This window comes from Hemiscyllium ocellatum, chromosome 4 (genome assembly GCF_020745735.1).
Source record: "Hemiscyllium ocellatum isolate sHemOce1 chromosome 4, sHemOce1.pat.X.cur, whole genome shotgun sequence".
Lineage (NCBI taxonomy): Eukaryota > Metazoa > Chordata > Chondrichthyes > Orectolobiformes > Hemiscylliidae > Hemiscyllium > Hemiscyllium ocellatum.
This window is the reverse complement of record NC_083404.1, coordinates 43,314,758-43,327,871: the sequence shown is the minus strand read 5'-3', so window position 1 is coordinate 43,327,871 and position 13,114 is coordinate 43,314,758. Positions and strand designations below refer to the sequence as shown.

The following is a 13,114-nucleotide window of genomic DNA, read 5'->3' as shown; positions in this document are numbered from 1 at the left end:
CACTATGGACAATGTAGCATGCCAATTCATCTAACCAGCACATCCTTGGACTGTGGAAGGAAACCGGAGCACCCGGAGGAAATCCACGCAGGGAGAAAATGTGCAAACTCCACACAGACAGTCGCCCGAGGCTAGATTCGAACCTGAGTCGCTAGCGCTGTGAGGCAGCAGTGCTAACCACTGAGCCACTATGCTGTCCCATGAGGTCTGGGACAAAGCTACATAGTTAGTGATAGTCACATTTCATGAATTTTTGAAGACTATTTCTCCCCACAGAAAGGATGCAGCAAAAGATAGTTAGGATTTTAACGTACAGTGCATTCACACAAGTTTAAATAAACGTTATGCAAGATCATCCAGATGCGTGTGAAATTTTGTTCTCCCACATATGTAAATAATCACAATTCATTTCAGCATTTCATCAGAATTGTTCATCAACAAACAATTCACATACGCTGAGAGTTTGTGAATCTTTGGTCTAATTCTAGCTGTGAACATACAGTTGAAGAGAGATGTTTTGATTTAACAGCAGATAGGAAATGGGAGATTTCAGGTTCGATTTAGACACACCTTTCGCAACATGCCCTAGTTTCTTCTGCACTACCAGAAGCATAAAAATAGGACAGAGTTCAAATGGACATACTGTTGAAATAGAAATACTAATTTTGTTGAGTGGGTTAGATAAAATTACTCCAAAAGACTTTTTTTTAGACTGAAAGCACCGACTCAGATATGCCCAGCAAGGACTGCACGAATGTTAAATTGAAACAGAAAGTTAGGTCAAGCAACAAAACTCAATATTGTCATAAACTATCAGAAAAGCCAAGTTGCACAGATTGAAACAAGCAAAAGCAAGGTTGGCATGTGCTGTTAAGTAACACATCTCAATACAAAATAGCTTGCTCTGCTTCAGGCGGACAGAAGGTATACATGCGCAAAGGAAAGAAATACCTCGTCAAGACCACAAAGCACTGCTAACCTTACAATACAATACTCGTCAGGATATCTAAACCATGTCTCCAAAAGTGAGAAATGAGATGAGTTACAAGGGTGAATACTACCACTGAACCAGGGAAGGTATCACCAGCAGAGCTTAAACGTGCAACAGGAAAGCAAGAGAAGAGACAATGGGAAGGAAGAAAACTACAAGTGTGAAAAAAAGAGAGAAAATGAGAAAGAGAGATAGAACGGGAGAATGAAACAAAAAAAAGGAAGAAAGTATAGTTGGCCTCTCTTAAAGGGTAACATTTTGGTAACAAAATAAAGACATACACTGTAAGAAAAATAATTTTCTTCATTAAATTCTCTGTTCTATCAAGAAAAAACACAAATAAGGCTCATATTTATCTCCATAAAATATATAATCCTCCACAATTAATAATAAAAAAATTAAACTTTTTTACCTCAAGGTCTTCTTTAATATTGCATTGGAGCAAAGGAGTTCGTGAACAAATTAAATAGGCTGCTACTGCCACCAGGAGGTAGGATGGGTGATTGGAGAACACATTATCAAATAGTTTAAGCCATTCCTCTCTCGTTAGCACTTCTGAGAAGAGTGTTTCCATTAGAGGCCAGGCATATAACTGTGGACAGAAACAAAGTTATTGAATAGTAAAATAAAAGATCAGAAATGAACCGTCATTAGCATTAATTAAAATACTAAAGTTCTGAAATTTGTGATGTAACTGCAAGACAGAATTAAACACCCTGAATTTGTTCTTTTGGGACCAAGGCAGATTTCAGAATTTCTGGACCTCCCTCTGTGACAATTAGCACACTGCATTACAAGCAACACCACATGCATCAAGCTTGGAGATTAAAATGAAAGGAACATTTCTGGGACAATAAACAGAAAGCTGGGTCATTGAATTTACTACTGGGATTTATTGTGAATTACAACACCATGTTTTCATCTTTGTAACCTGAGTTTCAACCTAGAGTTATAAAATGAAAGTTTCCTCCCATGTAAGGACACAGTGAAATTAATTTGGAGGGAATCAACATAGATAATGCAATCTCACTGCAAAAAAAAATCTTCTGCATTTAACAGTAAATTGTTGCCCCATTCTCGAGGCCATAGGAACAGCTGATATAGGAATATCACATTGGTATTTTCTGGGGTTGGGGATTAATTGAATTTGGTAAAGGAGCCTTATTCTTTGGTCAAATACGTTGTGTGAGATTTAGGAATGCCCTGCTACTCATCAATTTCTGTATGGTTAACATTAAGAGTCACATTGAAAGCACAAAGATAACAAATACAAATTTGATAATATAAGATAATGGAGATTAGTTTGCTACCTGTGTGGTTATGTTGTATTTCACCAAGTGATGCAGAAGTTCTTTATCATGATGAGCAAGAATATTCTCAATTATACTGAGGACATTTATTGGAGGATTTGGAAAGTACTCAAACCAGTGTTGACACCAATTTGCTAGAAAATAAATAAAGTTGAAAGATTAAGCCATTTATCCTCAACAGTAAAACACTTATTTTCACAAATCAAGACTCTGTCCAACTCTTTCTTACTTATAATGGTAGCAACAACTTCAAATCCAATTAATTGGTTGTTTTGAAAAAGTTTGACAAATGGAAATGCGAGCAGTGGAAGATATGAGACCTCAGCGAAGATGGCTGACCAGTGAGCCATGGCTGACAGAACCCTGAAAAAAATAAGGGACACAATACATTACTAAAATAAGATTTCACTTTATTTTCTTTTCATTCCATCTTTGTTTTTAGAGTGTCACCAATGAGGAGCAGGAGAATTGATGTTACAGGCATAAGCCCTTCATCAGGAATCGTCTATTCTCCTGCTCCTCGGATGCTGCCTGACCAGCTGTCCTTTCCCAGCACCACACTCTTGACTCTGATCTTCAGTATCAGCATTCCTCACTTTCTCCTATAGTGTGACCAATCCCACTTTCAAGCTTGCAAATGAGAAATGGCAGTGTTACCATCAACAGGACTGTCTGTGACAGTAACATTTTTTGAGGGAAATATCAAATGGTTTATATTCTTGTGTTGATTGCTTCATTATGCAGACTCAATCTGAAATTTGTCTTAAGGACTGGTGAGGCAGCATCCAAGGAACAGGAGATTCGACGTTTCGGGCATAAGCCCTTCTTCAAAAAAGGGCTTATGCCCAAAACGTCGAATCTCCTGTTCCTTGGATGCTGCCTGACCTGCTGCGCTTTTCCAGCAACACATTTTCAGCTCTGATCTCCAGCGTCTGCAGACCTCACTTTCTCCTTAAGGACCAGTGATTCAACCAGTGATACTAGTGTGATGCAAAGGAAAGTGTTTGAATCTCAGGGGAACATGGTTAGATTGTAACTTGTTGGAGATAGTCATTGCCTGGGACTTACGTGGTAGGAATGTTACTTACACCATCAGTCCAAGTCTGGATATTGTCCAGGTTCTGCACATGGACACAGACTGCTTCAGAATCTGAGGAGTCGTGAATGGTCTTGTACAAATTGTTAGTTCACTCTGAGGACACATTTGGTGCTTGGTTTTATACCAAATCCTTGATACCAAACTTTCCCAGAATTGTCAAGGCTGCAATTTTTAACTCCAAATTCCAAACAACTAACTTAAGTCTGAGAACAGCTACAGAACCAAACCATGGATATGAAAAAGCATGCTGCTAGGAAATGCTCAGGTCAGCAAGTCAAATACATAGTCACGTCAAAACCTTACCCAAGTACCTTTGTAACTAATTAAAGTTTGAAACACACCTTTGAAGAATTCTTAGAAGTTTTTGACTTTTAATAGGGTATCTTTCTTGAATTCCCATGTATGCAGCATGTATCCCTTTATCAGTGAGGCTACTGAAAGCTGCATGGTTCTCAGGCAATTGCAATAAAGACCGCCAAATAAACATCCTATAATCCGAAGTCAAAGATGGAAAAGGAGTAGTTATTATTTTATACAAAAGATAGAATTTACAGCATCACATCGGACCAATTACCCCAAATGGTCCATGCCAAAGTGTATGCTCTTCACAAGCCTGTTCCCAGTCATCTTGATCTCACTCTAACAGCACATCCCTCTTTTCCTTATCCCCTAATAAACTTATCTAGCTTGCACTCAAATTCATCTTTCTATAGGTATGTCAGGAATAAAAGAATGACTAGGTAGGAATAGGTCCAGTCAAGGATAGTAGTGGGAAGTTGCGTGTGGAGGCTGAAGAGATTGGGGAGACACTGAATGAATACTTTTCGTCAGTATTCATTCAGGAACAGGACATTGTTGCCAATGTGAATATTGAGTCACAATTAATTAGAATGGATGGCTTTGAGGTATGTAGGGAAGAGGTGTTGGAAATTCTGGAAAGGGTGAAAATAGATAAGTCCCCTGGGCCTGATGGCATTTATCCTAGGATTCTCTGGGAAGCAAGGGAGGAGATTGCAGAGCCATTGGCCTTGATTTTTATGTCCTCGTTGTCTAAGGAATAGTGCCAGAAGACTGGAGGATAGCAAATGTGGTTCTCTTGTTCAAGAAGGGGAGTAGGGATAACCCTAGTAACTATAGGCCGGTGAGTCTCACTTCTGTTGTGGGCAAAGTCTTAGAGAGAATTGTAAGGGATAGGATTTATGAACATCTGGATAGGAATAATGTGATCAACGATAGTCAGCATGGTTTTGTGAAGGGCAGATCATGCCTCACAAACCTTATTGAATTCTTTGAGAAGTTGACTAAGGAGGTGGACGAGGCTAAAGCAGTAGATGTGGTGTATATGGATTTTAGTAAGGCGTTTGATAAGGTTCCCCATGGTAGGCTACTGCAAAAAATACGGAGGTGTGGCATTGAGGGTGGGTTGGAGTAGATTAGGAATTGGCTGGCTGTAAGAAGACAGAGGGTAGTAATTGATGGTAAAAGTTCATCTTGGAGTGCAGTTACGAGTGGTGTTCCGCAAGGATGTGTTTTGGGACCATTGCTGTTTGTCATTTTTATAAATGACCTGGAGGAGGGGCTAGAAGGTTGGGTGAGCAAGTTTGCGAATGATACGAAAGTCGGTGGAATTGTTGACAGTAAGGAAGGATGTGGCAGGTTACAGCGGGATATAGATAAGCTGCAAAGCTGGGCAGAAAGGTGGCAAATGGAGTTCAATGTAGGTAACTGTGAAGTAATTCACTTTGGTAAGAGTAACAAGAAGATGGGGTACTGGGCTAATGGTCGGATACTTAGTAGTGTGGATGAGCAGAGGGATCTTGGTGTCCATGTACACAGATCTCTGAAAGTTGCCACCCAGGTAAATAATGCTGTGAAGAAGGCATATGGTGTACTGGCTTTTATTGGTAGAGGAATTGAGTTCCGGAGTCCTGAGGTCATGTTGTAGTTGTATAAGACTCTGGTGCGGCCACATCTGGAGTATTGTGTGCAGTTTTGGTTACCATACTATAGGAAGGATGTGGAGACACTGGAATGGGTGCAGAGGAGGTTTACCAGGATGTTGCCTGGTATGGTAGGAAGATCATATGAGGAAAGGCTGAGGCACTTGGGGCTGTTTTCATTGGAGAAAAGAAGGTTTAGGGGTGACTTGATAGAGGTGTACAAGATGATTAGGGGTTTGGATAGGGTTGACCATGAGAACCTTTTTCCACGTATAGAGTCAGCTATCACGAGGGGGTACAGCTTTAAATTAAGGGGTAGTAGGTATAGGACGGATGTTAGGGGTAGATTCTTTACTCAGCAAGTTGTGAGTTCATGGAATGCCCTGCCAGTAACAGTGGTGGACTATCCCTCTTTATGGGCATTTAAACGGGCATTGGATAGGCATATGGAGGATAGTGGGCTAGTGTGGGTTAGGTGGGCTTGGATCGGCGCAACATCAAGGGCCGAAGGGCCTGTACTGCGCTGTATTTTTCTATGTTTTATGTTCTATCTGTCCTAGCCCCTTTGGCTGTTCCCTGTGATAGCACGTTCCCATTCTCTTTATCTGATTAAAGATGTTTCTCCTGAATTCTGGATTAGATTTATTAGTGGATCTCATTGTTATAGCTGTATTTTCAGGGGAAAACTGTAAACATTGATATGAAATTCAGCATATGAATTTGCAAATATATAAAAGTACATTCATATTTTGGTTGACTTCAGTGCTGAAGTGATGACAACTGGCTTGAGTTGCCTGGATTAGGGAGGTGTATAATCAAGCAGCATTCTCACTTTGGATAACCGTCTCCCAACTCCCTGTGGTAAGTGTACATGTGCAGATATTACTCAAGGACCAATTTAGATATGGCTACACGTTGCCTCTGAACAAAATGACCCGCAAGCATTCATTCCATTTACGATCATTTTAAAGCAATTCAATGTTTCATCAAGCCCTGAACAAACTGAATACGGAAGTGCCTGAAGGGTGAAGGTTGAGGATTTACGAGAGAAGCAACTAACAACAAGAGCATTAATCAGACTGTTTGGATTCCTCTTTAATACAATCTAATTATTAGATAGATGCTTAAAATCGATTTAGTTACTAAGAGTTGTAGGTATGTTCAAAAGTTTCAATGACGTACCTGTACTTCTCTGGATATTCTCCAAATTCTTTCAGCAAGGCCTGTAGCCGTTTTTTATTTAGACCAGCTGGAAGTACATTCTAAAATATGATGAAGAGAACAATAAATCACCAACTATTTCTCTTCTTCAAACTAGGTAATATGTTACATCACTAAGTTAGAATATTTCAGCATTTTGTGTTAACTATTCATGATGCAATGTCAAGGTTTTAAAAAATTGAGGTGGAAAATGGAAACTCTTAAGTTCTAATGCACTTTAGCTGTTGTAAAATCAGAATAAGAAAATAGTCAGTTCTGATGTAACGCAATAGTTCCATCTCATGTGATCTCGCACTATAAGAAAATCCTGCAATAGTCGCATTATTTAAACTAACGGGACCGGAATCAAGTTATAACCAACACAGGTAATGAAAATTTGCAATCTACAAATAACATCTAAATTCTTCAATTGCATTAAAGTTAATTTGCATCGGAGAAACACATGTTATAGCAGAACCAACTATAGATGGAATGTCTGAAAGTGTTAGCAGGCATATGTATGCATGGCGATGAATTGCTTAAACGAGACAAGTCCTGGATTAAACTGCTACTATGAGTCTAATTATCTGACCTCAGCTGGGCTTTGATTGTATGCTTACAAATGATATCTAATTTTAAAAAAAAATTCATTCACAGGATGAGGGCGTCAGCAGCATTTATTGCCCACCCTTAATTGTCCAGAGGGCAGTTAAGAGTTAACTATATTGCCTATGGAGGCCAGACCAGGTAAGGTTTGGAGTTTCCTTCTGTGAAGGACATTATTGAACCAGATGTTTTTTTCTGACAATCAACAATGGATTCATGGTCATCATTAGATTCTTAATTTCAGATATTTATTGAATTCTAATTCCACCGTTTGCAGTGGCGGGATTCAAACCCAGGTCCTCAGAACGTTATCTGGGTCTCTGGATTAATAGTCTAGTGATAATATCACTAGGCCATTGCCCCCCCAGTAATAATCAATCTTAGCATCTTATGAGGTGAAAGGGAAAAAGGCAGTTGTAGTTCATTGGCATTGTTCATTACCTCAGGCCATGCTAAAGTGTGTTCTAGCCAATGATGTAATTAAATAATAGTCCCTGTTGCCATGTAGAAAACACACCAGGCAATTCACACACAGCAAGATTCCACAAAGAGCAATGTAATACAGACGTTGGTTGAGGAATAAATATTGGTTAGGACACTAGGAAGAACATCCCAGCTCTTCTTCAAAATAATGCTGTGAGATCTTTTCCCTCCAACAGAGAGGGCAATGGGATCCCAGATTTCATATCTATTCCAAATGATTCCAACTCCAAAAGTGCAGCAGACCCTTACTACATTAAGCATTGGCCTGGATTACATGCTTAAGTCCCTAGAGTATGACTTATATATGTAACCATCAGATTCAAAAGTCATAGTGGAACCCACAGAGCCACAGTTGCTGTTCGGTTTACACGAAGATGCCTAATTTTTGATGTAAAGATGAGCAGCAATGATTGGCTTCAGTACATTGGACTTGGGCAAGCCAGATGAACAAAGAACATTTGCCACCTTGTGATGCCACCTGTAAATGCATTTAAATGATTACTAGGAGACACAGTTTGTGACTTTCACGGTCAGAATCTCTGTGAAGAATAGCCATTCTCAGCAACATAGAATAGAGTACTCAGCATCAGGGAGTCATATTTTTAAAATAGTTAGTGTCAAGATGTAAAAAAGAAAATAAATCAAATTAAATTCTTCACCTTTAGAACAGTAAACCTTTCCTAGAAATGTCAACACTCTAGACTTTAAAACAATTTGCTTTAGTTATGGATTAATTTGTCCAAAATCAACGATCCAGGTGCAGTGCTTTAAAAACAATCTTTTGTAAAAAAGAATGGACTTGTTTCAAAACTCCCATGACTCTGCTTTCCAACCTCTTTGTCATCTGTAATTTTGTCAGATGGTTTTAACACCCTGGTTTGGATTTTCTTTCCAGTTGATTTTCCTCTCAAAGGTCTTCCAACTTTTCCAGATGTCACTCTTAGTTTCAAACCAGAAACATGATTCAGATTTTGAGGATCCTTGGTCTTCTCACTATCTGCCACTACTTTAACCAGTGGAGGAGGAGGCTGGAAGGAACAAAGAAAATTGATGTGAGACAGTAAAGCTTCCGTCACTGTTAATGTTTTCTCCCTGAAGTGACACAGATGTTAATCAATGTCACAATCTGAAAGAAGTGTTGACTCCATTACAGTCACTGTATTCGAAGCAAGGTGGTGCTTAGAACTGTATTAACTGAGAGAGAGCATTGCATGATTAGACTTGATAAAGTCTAGTTATTAAAGATTATCATTCTTTAAATGTACTGTACCTACAGAACAGGCAAGGGAGGTGCAATAAATGCTAAGAAGTGGATAGAGTACCCTGAACAACACACATTTTTAATAATAAAGTGATCCAGCATCGTATTTTAAAGAGCCACGGACATTATTCAAACTGAGACAATAATCAATTTCAACTTCAAATAAAACCTTGCAGAGTAAGATTTTGACAAGGTTAAAAATAAGTTGTGTATAATAGAACAAATCCATAGAACATTCCAAAGTACTTCACGTAACTAAACTGAAGTCATATGTATGAAGATTCTCTGTATTAAACTATGACTCTATAACTATGACACTAAACTGCAGTTGCAATTGTGAAAGTCAGAGGGAAAACACAGTTCAACATTTTATTAAATCTCAGTAAATCACACTGTCAATCTTACAGTATTGTTATGCTGGCATGTAAACAAAACATTAAATTGTTACTGGAATTCACAATGTCATTTTACTTTTATATTTAGTTCATTAACATTGCATCAATAAACTGCTGAATACCTTGTTTAATTCCCGTGACAAAGACTTAACACTATAAATGTTAATGCTGCCATCCTCCAGGACTGCTACAATGTAATGTCCATTTGAACTGATTGCCACAGTGTTAATTCCATTATCAAGGCTTCCAATGTCAAAAAGCAGTTTACAGGTCTGGATATTGATAAATCTCATGATGCCATCCTGACTCAAGACACCAACAACCTGCAACATTGGTAAAATTCATTATTTGCAACAAGAACAATTAAAATCAAACAGCATTAAGATATCAATGGATCTGTGATGCTATTTAAAAAACCGCATTATGTGTGCATTAAATGATCAAAACTTCATTGCTCAAGTTATTCAAATTACTGAAGTTTAAAACCCAGAATCTACAGTGAGCCTGAGCAGTGCCAACTTAACCACATCAAAGTTAATGGAGAAAGTGAGGACTGCAGATGCTGGAGGAGGAGAAAGTGAGGACTGCAGATGCTGGAGGAGGAGAAAGTGAGGACTGCAGATGCTGGAGGAGGAGAAAGTGAGGACTGCAGATGCTGGAGGAGGAGAAAGTGAGGACTGCAGATGCTGGAGGAGGAGAAAGTGAGCTCTGCAGATGCTGGAGGAGGAGAAAGTGAGGACTGCAAATGCTGGAGGAGGAGAAAGTGAGGACTGCAGATGCTGGAGGAGGAGAAAGTGAGGACTGCAGATGCTGGAGGAGGAGAAAGTGAGGACTGCAGATGCTGGAGGAGGAGAAAGTGAGGACTGCAGATGCTGGAGGAGGAGAAAGTGAGGACTGCAGATGCTGGAGGAGGAGAAAGTGAGGACTGCAGATGCTGGAGGAGGAGAAAGTGAGGACTGCAGATGCTGGAGGAGGAGAAAGTGAGGACTGCAGATGCTGGAGGAGGAGAAAGTGAGGACTGCAGATGCTGGAGGAGGAGAAAGTGAGGACTGCAGATGCTGGAGGAGGAGAAAGTGAGGACTGCAGATGCTGGAGGAGGAGAAAGTGAGGACTGCAGATGTTGGAGGAGGAGAAAGTGAGGACTGCAGATGTTGGAGAGGAGAAAGGACGCCAGCTCGCAGACACCTCCTCCTACTGCCCCCTTGACCATGACCCCACCTCCCACCACCAAACCATCATCTCCCAGACCATCCATAACCTCATCACTTCAGGGGATCTCCCATTCGCCGCCTCCAATCTCATAGTCCCACAACCCCACACCGCCCGTTTCTACCTCCTGCCCAAAATCCACAAACCTGCCTGCCCCGGCCGACCCATTGTCTCAGCCTGCTCCTGCCCCACCGAACTCATCTCTGCATACCTCGACACGGTCCTGTCCCCATTAGTCCAAGAACTCCCCACCAACGTTTGGGACACAACCCACGCCCTCCACTTCCTCGATGATTTTCGCTTCCCCGGTCCCCAACACCTTATCTTCACCATGGACATCCAGTCCCTGTACACCTCCATCCCCCAACACGAAGGATTCAAAGCCCTCCGCTTCTTCCTTTCCCGCCGTACCAACCAGTACCCTTCCACTGACATCCTCCTTCGACTGACTGAACTGGTCCTCACCCTGAACAACTTCTCTTTCCAATTGTCCCACTTCCTCCAAACCAAAGGAGTAAGCATGGGCACCCGCATGGGCCCCAGCTATACCCGCCTCTTCGTAGGATATGTGGAACAGTCCATCTTCCACAGCTACACTGGCACCACCCCCCACCTTTTCCTCCGCTACATCGATGACTGTATCGGCGCTGCCTCGTGCTCCCACAAGGAGGTTGAACAGTTCATCCACTTTACCAACACCTTCCACCCCGACCTCAAATTTACCTGGACCGTCTCAGACTCCTCCCTCCCCTTCCTAGACCTTTCCATTTCTATCTCGGGCGACCGAATCAACCCAGACATCTACTATAAACCGACTCCCACAGCTACCTAGATTACACCTCCTCCCACCCTGCCCCCTGTAAAAACGCCATCCCATATTCCCAATTCCTTCGTCTCCACTGCATCTGCTCCCAGGAGGACCAGTTCCAATACCGTACAACCCAGATGGCCTCTTTCTTCAAAGACCGCAATTTCCCCCCAGACGTGATCGACGATGCCCTCCACCGCATCTCCTCCACTTGCTGCTCCTCCACCCTTGAGCCCCGTCTCTCAATCGCCACCAGGACAGAACCCCACTGGTCCTCACCTCCCACCCCACCAACCTCCATATACATCGTATCATCCTTCATCAATTCCACCACCTCCAAACGGACCCCACCACCAGAGATATATTTCCCTCCCCTATCAGCGTTTCGAAAAGACCACTCCTTCCATGACTCCCTCGTCAGGTCCACACCCCCCCCCACCAACCCAATCTCCACTCCCAGCACCTTCCCCTGCAACCGCAAGAAATGCAAAACTTGCGCCTCTTACTTCCCTCCAAGGCCCCAAGGGATCCTTCCATATCCGCCACAAATTCACCTTCACCTCCACACACATCACTTACTGCATCCACTGCGGCCTCCTCTATACTGGGGAGACAGGCCGCCTACTTGCAGAACGTTTCAGAGAACACCTCTGGGACACCCGGACCAACCAACCCAACCACCCCGTGGCTCAACACTTCAACTCCCCCTCCCTCTCCACCAAGGACATACAGGTCCTTGGACTCCTTTATTGCCAGACGATAGCAACATGATGGCTGGAGGAAGAGCGCCTCATCTTCTGCCTAGGAACCCTCCAACCACAAGGGATGAATGCAGATTTCTCCAGCTTTCTCATTTCCCCTCCCCCCACCTTGTCTGTCAAATCCCTCGAACTCAGCACCGCCTTCCTAACCTGCGATCTTCTTCCTGACATCTCTGCCCCCACCCCCACTCGGGCCCATCACCCTCACCTTGACCTCCTTCCACCTATCGCATTTCCAACGCCCCTCCCCTAAGTCCCTTCTCCTTACCTTTTATCTTAGCCTGCTGGACACACTTTCCTCATTTCTGAAGAAGGGCTCATGCCCGAACCGTCGACTCTCCTGGTCTTTGGATGCTGCCTGACCTGCTGCGCTTTTCCAGCAACACATTTTCAGCACATCAAAGTTAATAACAGGGTTTCTACCTCCACTGTCCTACCTGTAACAATATTTGCTAACGGTAACCTCTGCATAGACCATTTCCAAATTGGCTTGCATTGATTAGAACTTGTGACCCCCTGCCTACCATTCCAGTCCAGACTGAAGTACATTAGTATTCCAGATTTGCCTTTTTTCCTCTCTCTGCTGACTATTTGAATGAGCTGGGTTTTCTACCCATTCACAATCACTGATAGCAAATATGGGACCTATATTATCTCTTTTCTGGTTTTTTTTATCATCACTCAATCTTAAGGTACTTGCAATCAACCTCTAACCTTGGCTCTTCTCTCCATCATATTCTGATGGTTAAAAATGGACTTAGTACTTTCAATAGTGCACAAAGTTGATGTGATATCCTCCAACCAGTATTCTATTTTGGCCATTGATGCAAACAATCAACTGCTCCTCATGCTCACCTGGCTTGATCCACCATCAAAACTGTCAGGTAGAAATTCCAGATGTCGAATAGTTCGCACTTTAGGAGGCATCTGAATGATCCGCTGAAGTTGCCTGGCATTCAGGCACCAGAGGTGAAGAAAGTTTGATTTTCCTCCTGCTACAAGAGCACGACCATCCCTGTAAGTATTAAAATTTTGACACAAATCCTGAATT

At 42.0% G+C, this 13,114-nt stretch overlaps 1 protein-coding gene across 7 annotated transcripts in view; it reads right to left on the bottom strand.

Annotated features, from left to right (window-relative positions):
- tbc1d31 (TBC1 domain family, member 31) overlaps positions 1 to 13,114 on the bottom strand; it is a 43,965-nt gene that overhangs the window by 13,047 nt on the left and 17,804 nt on the right. For all 7 annotated transcript variants that reach the window (XM_060823041.1, XM_060823045.1, XM_060823044.1 and 4 more), the window contains 8 exons: positions 12,919 to 13,078; positions 9,408 to 9,608; positions 8,463 to 8,657; positions 6,523 to 6,602; positions 3,742 to 3,888; positions 2,531 to 2,664; positions 2,302 to 2,435; positions 1,404 to 1,583 (listed from right to left, as the gene is read on the bottom strand). In XM_060823041.1, coding sequence (XP_060679024.1) covers positions 1,404 to 1,583; positions 2,302 to 2,435; positions 2,531 to 2,664; positions 3,742 to 3,888; positions 6,523 to 6,602; positions 8,463 to 8,657; positions 9,408 to 9,608; positions 12,919 to 13,078 — 1,231 coding nt within the window. The remainder of the gene's footprint in view (positions 1 to 1,403; positions 1,584 to 2,301; positions 2,436 to 2,530; positions 2,665 to 3,741; positions 3,889 to 6,522; positions 6,603 to 8,462; positions 8,658 to 9,407; positions 9,609 to 12,918; positions 13,079 to 13,114) is intronic.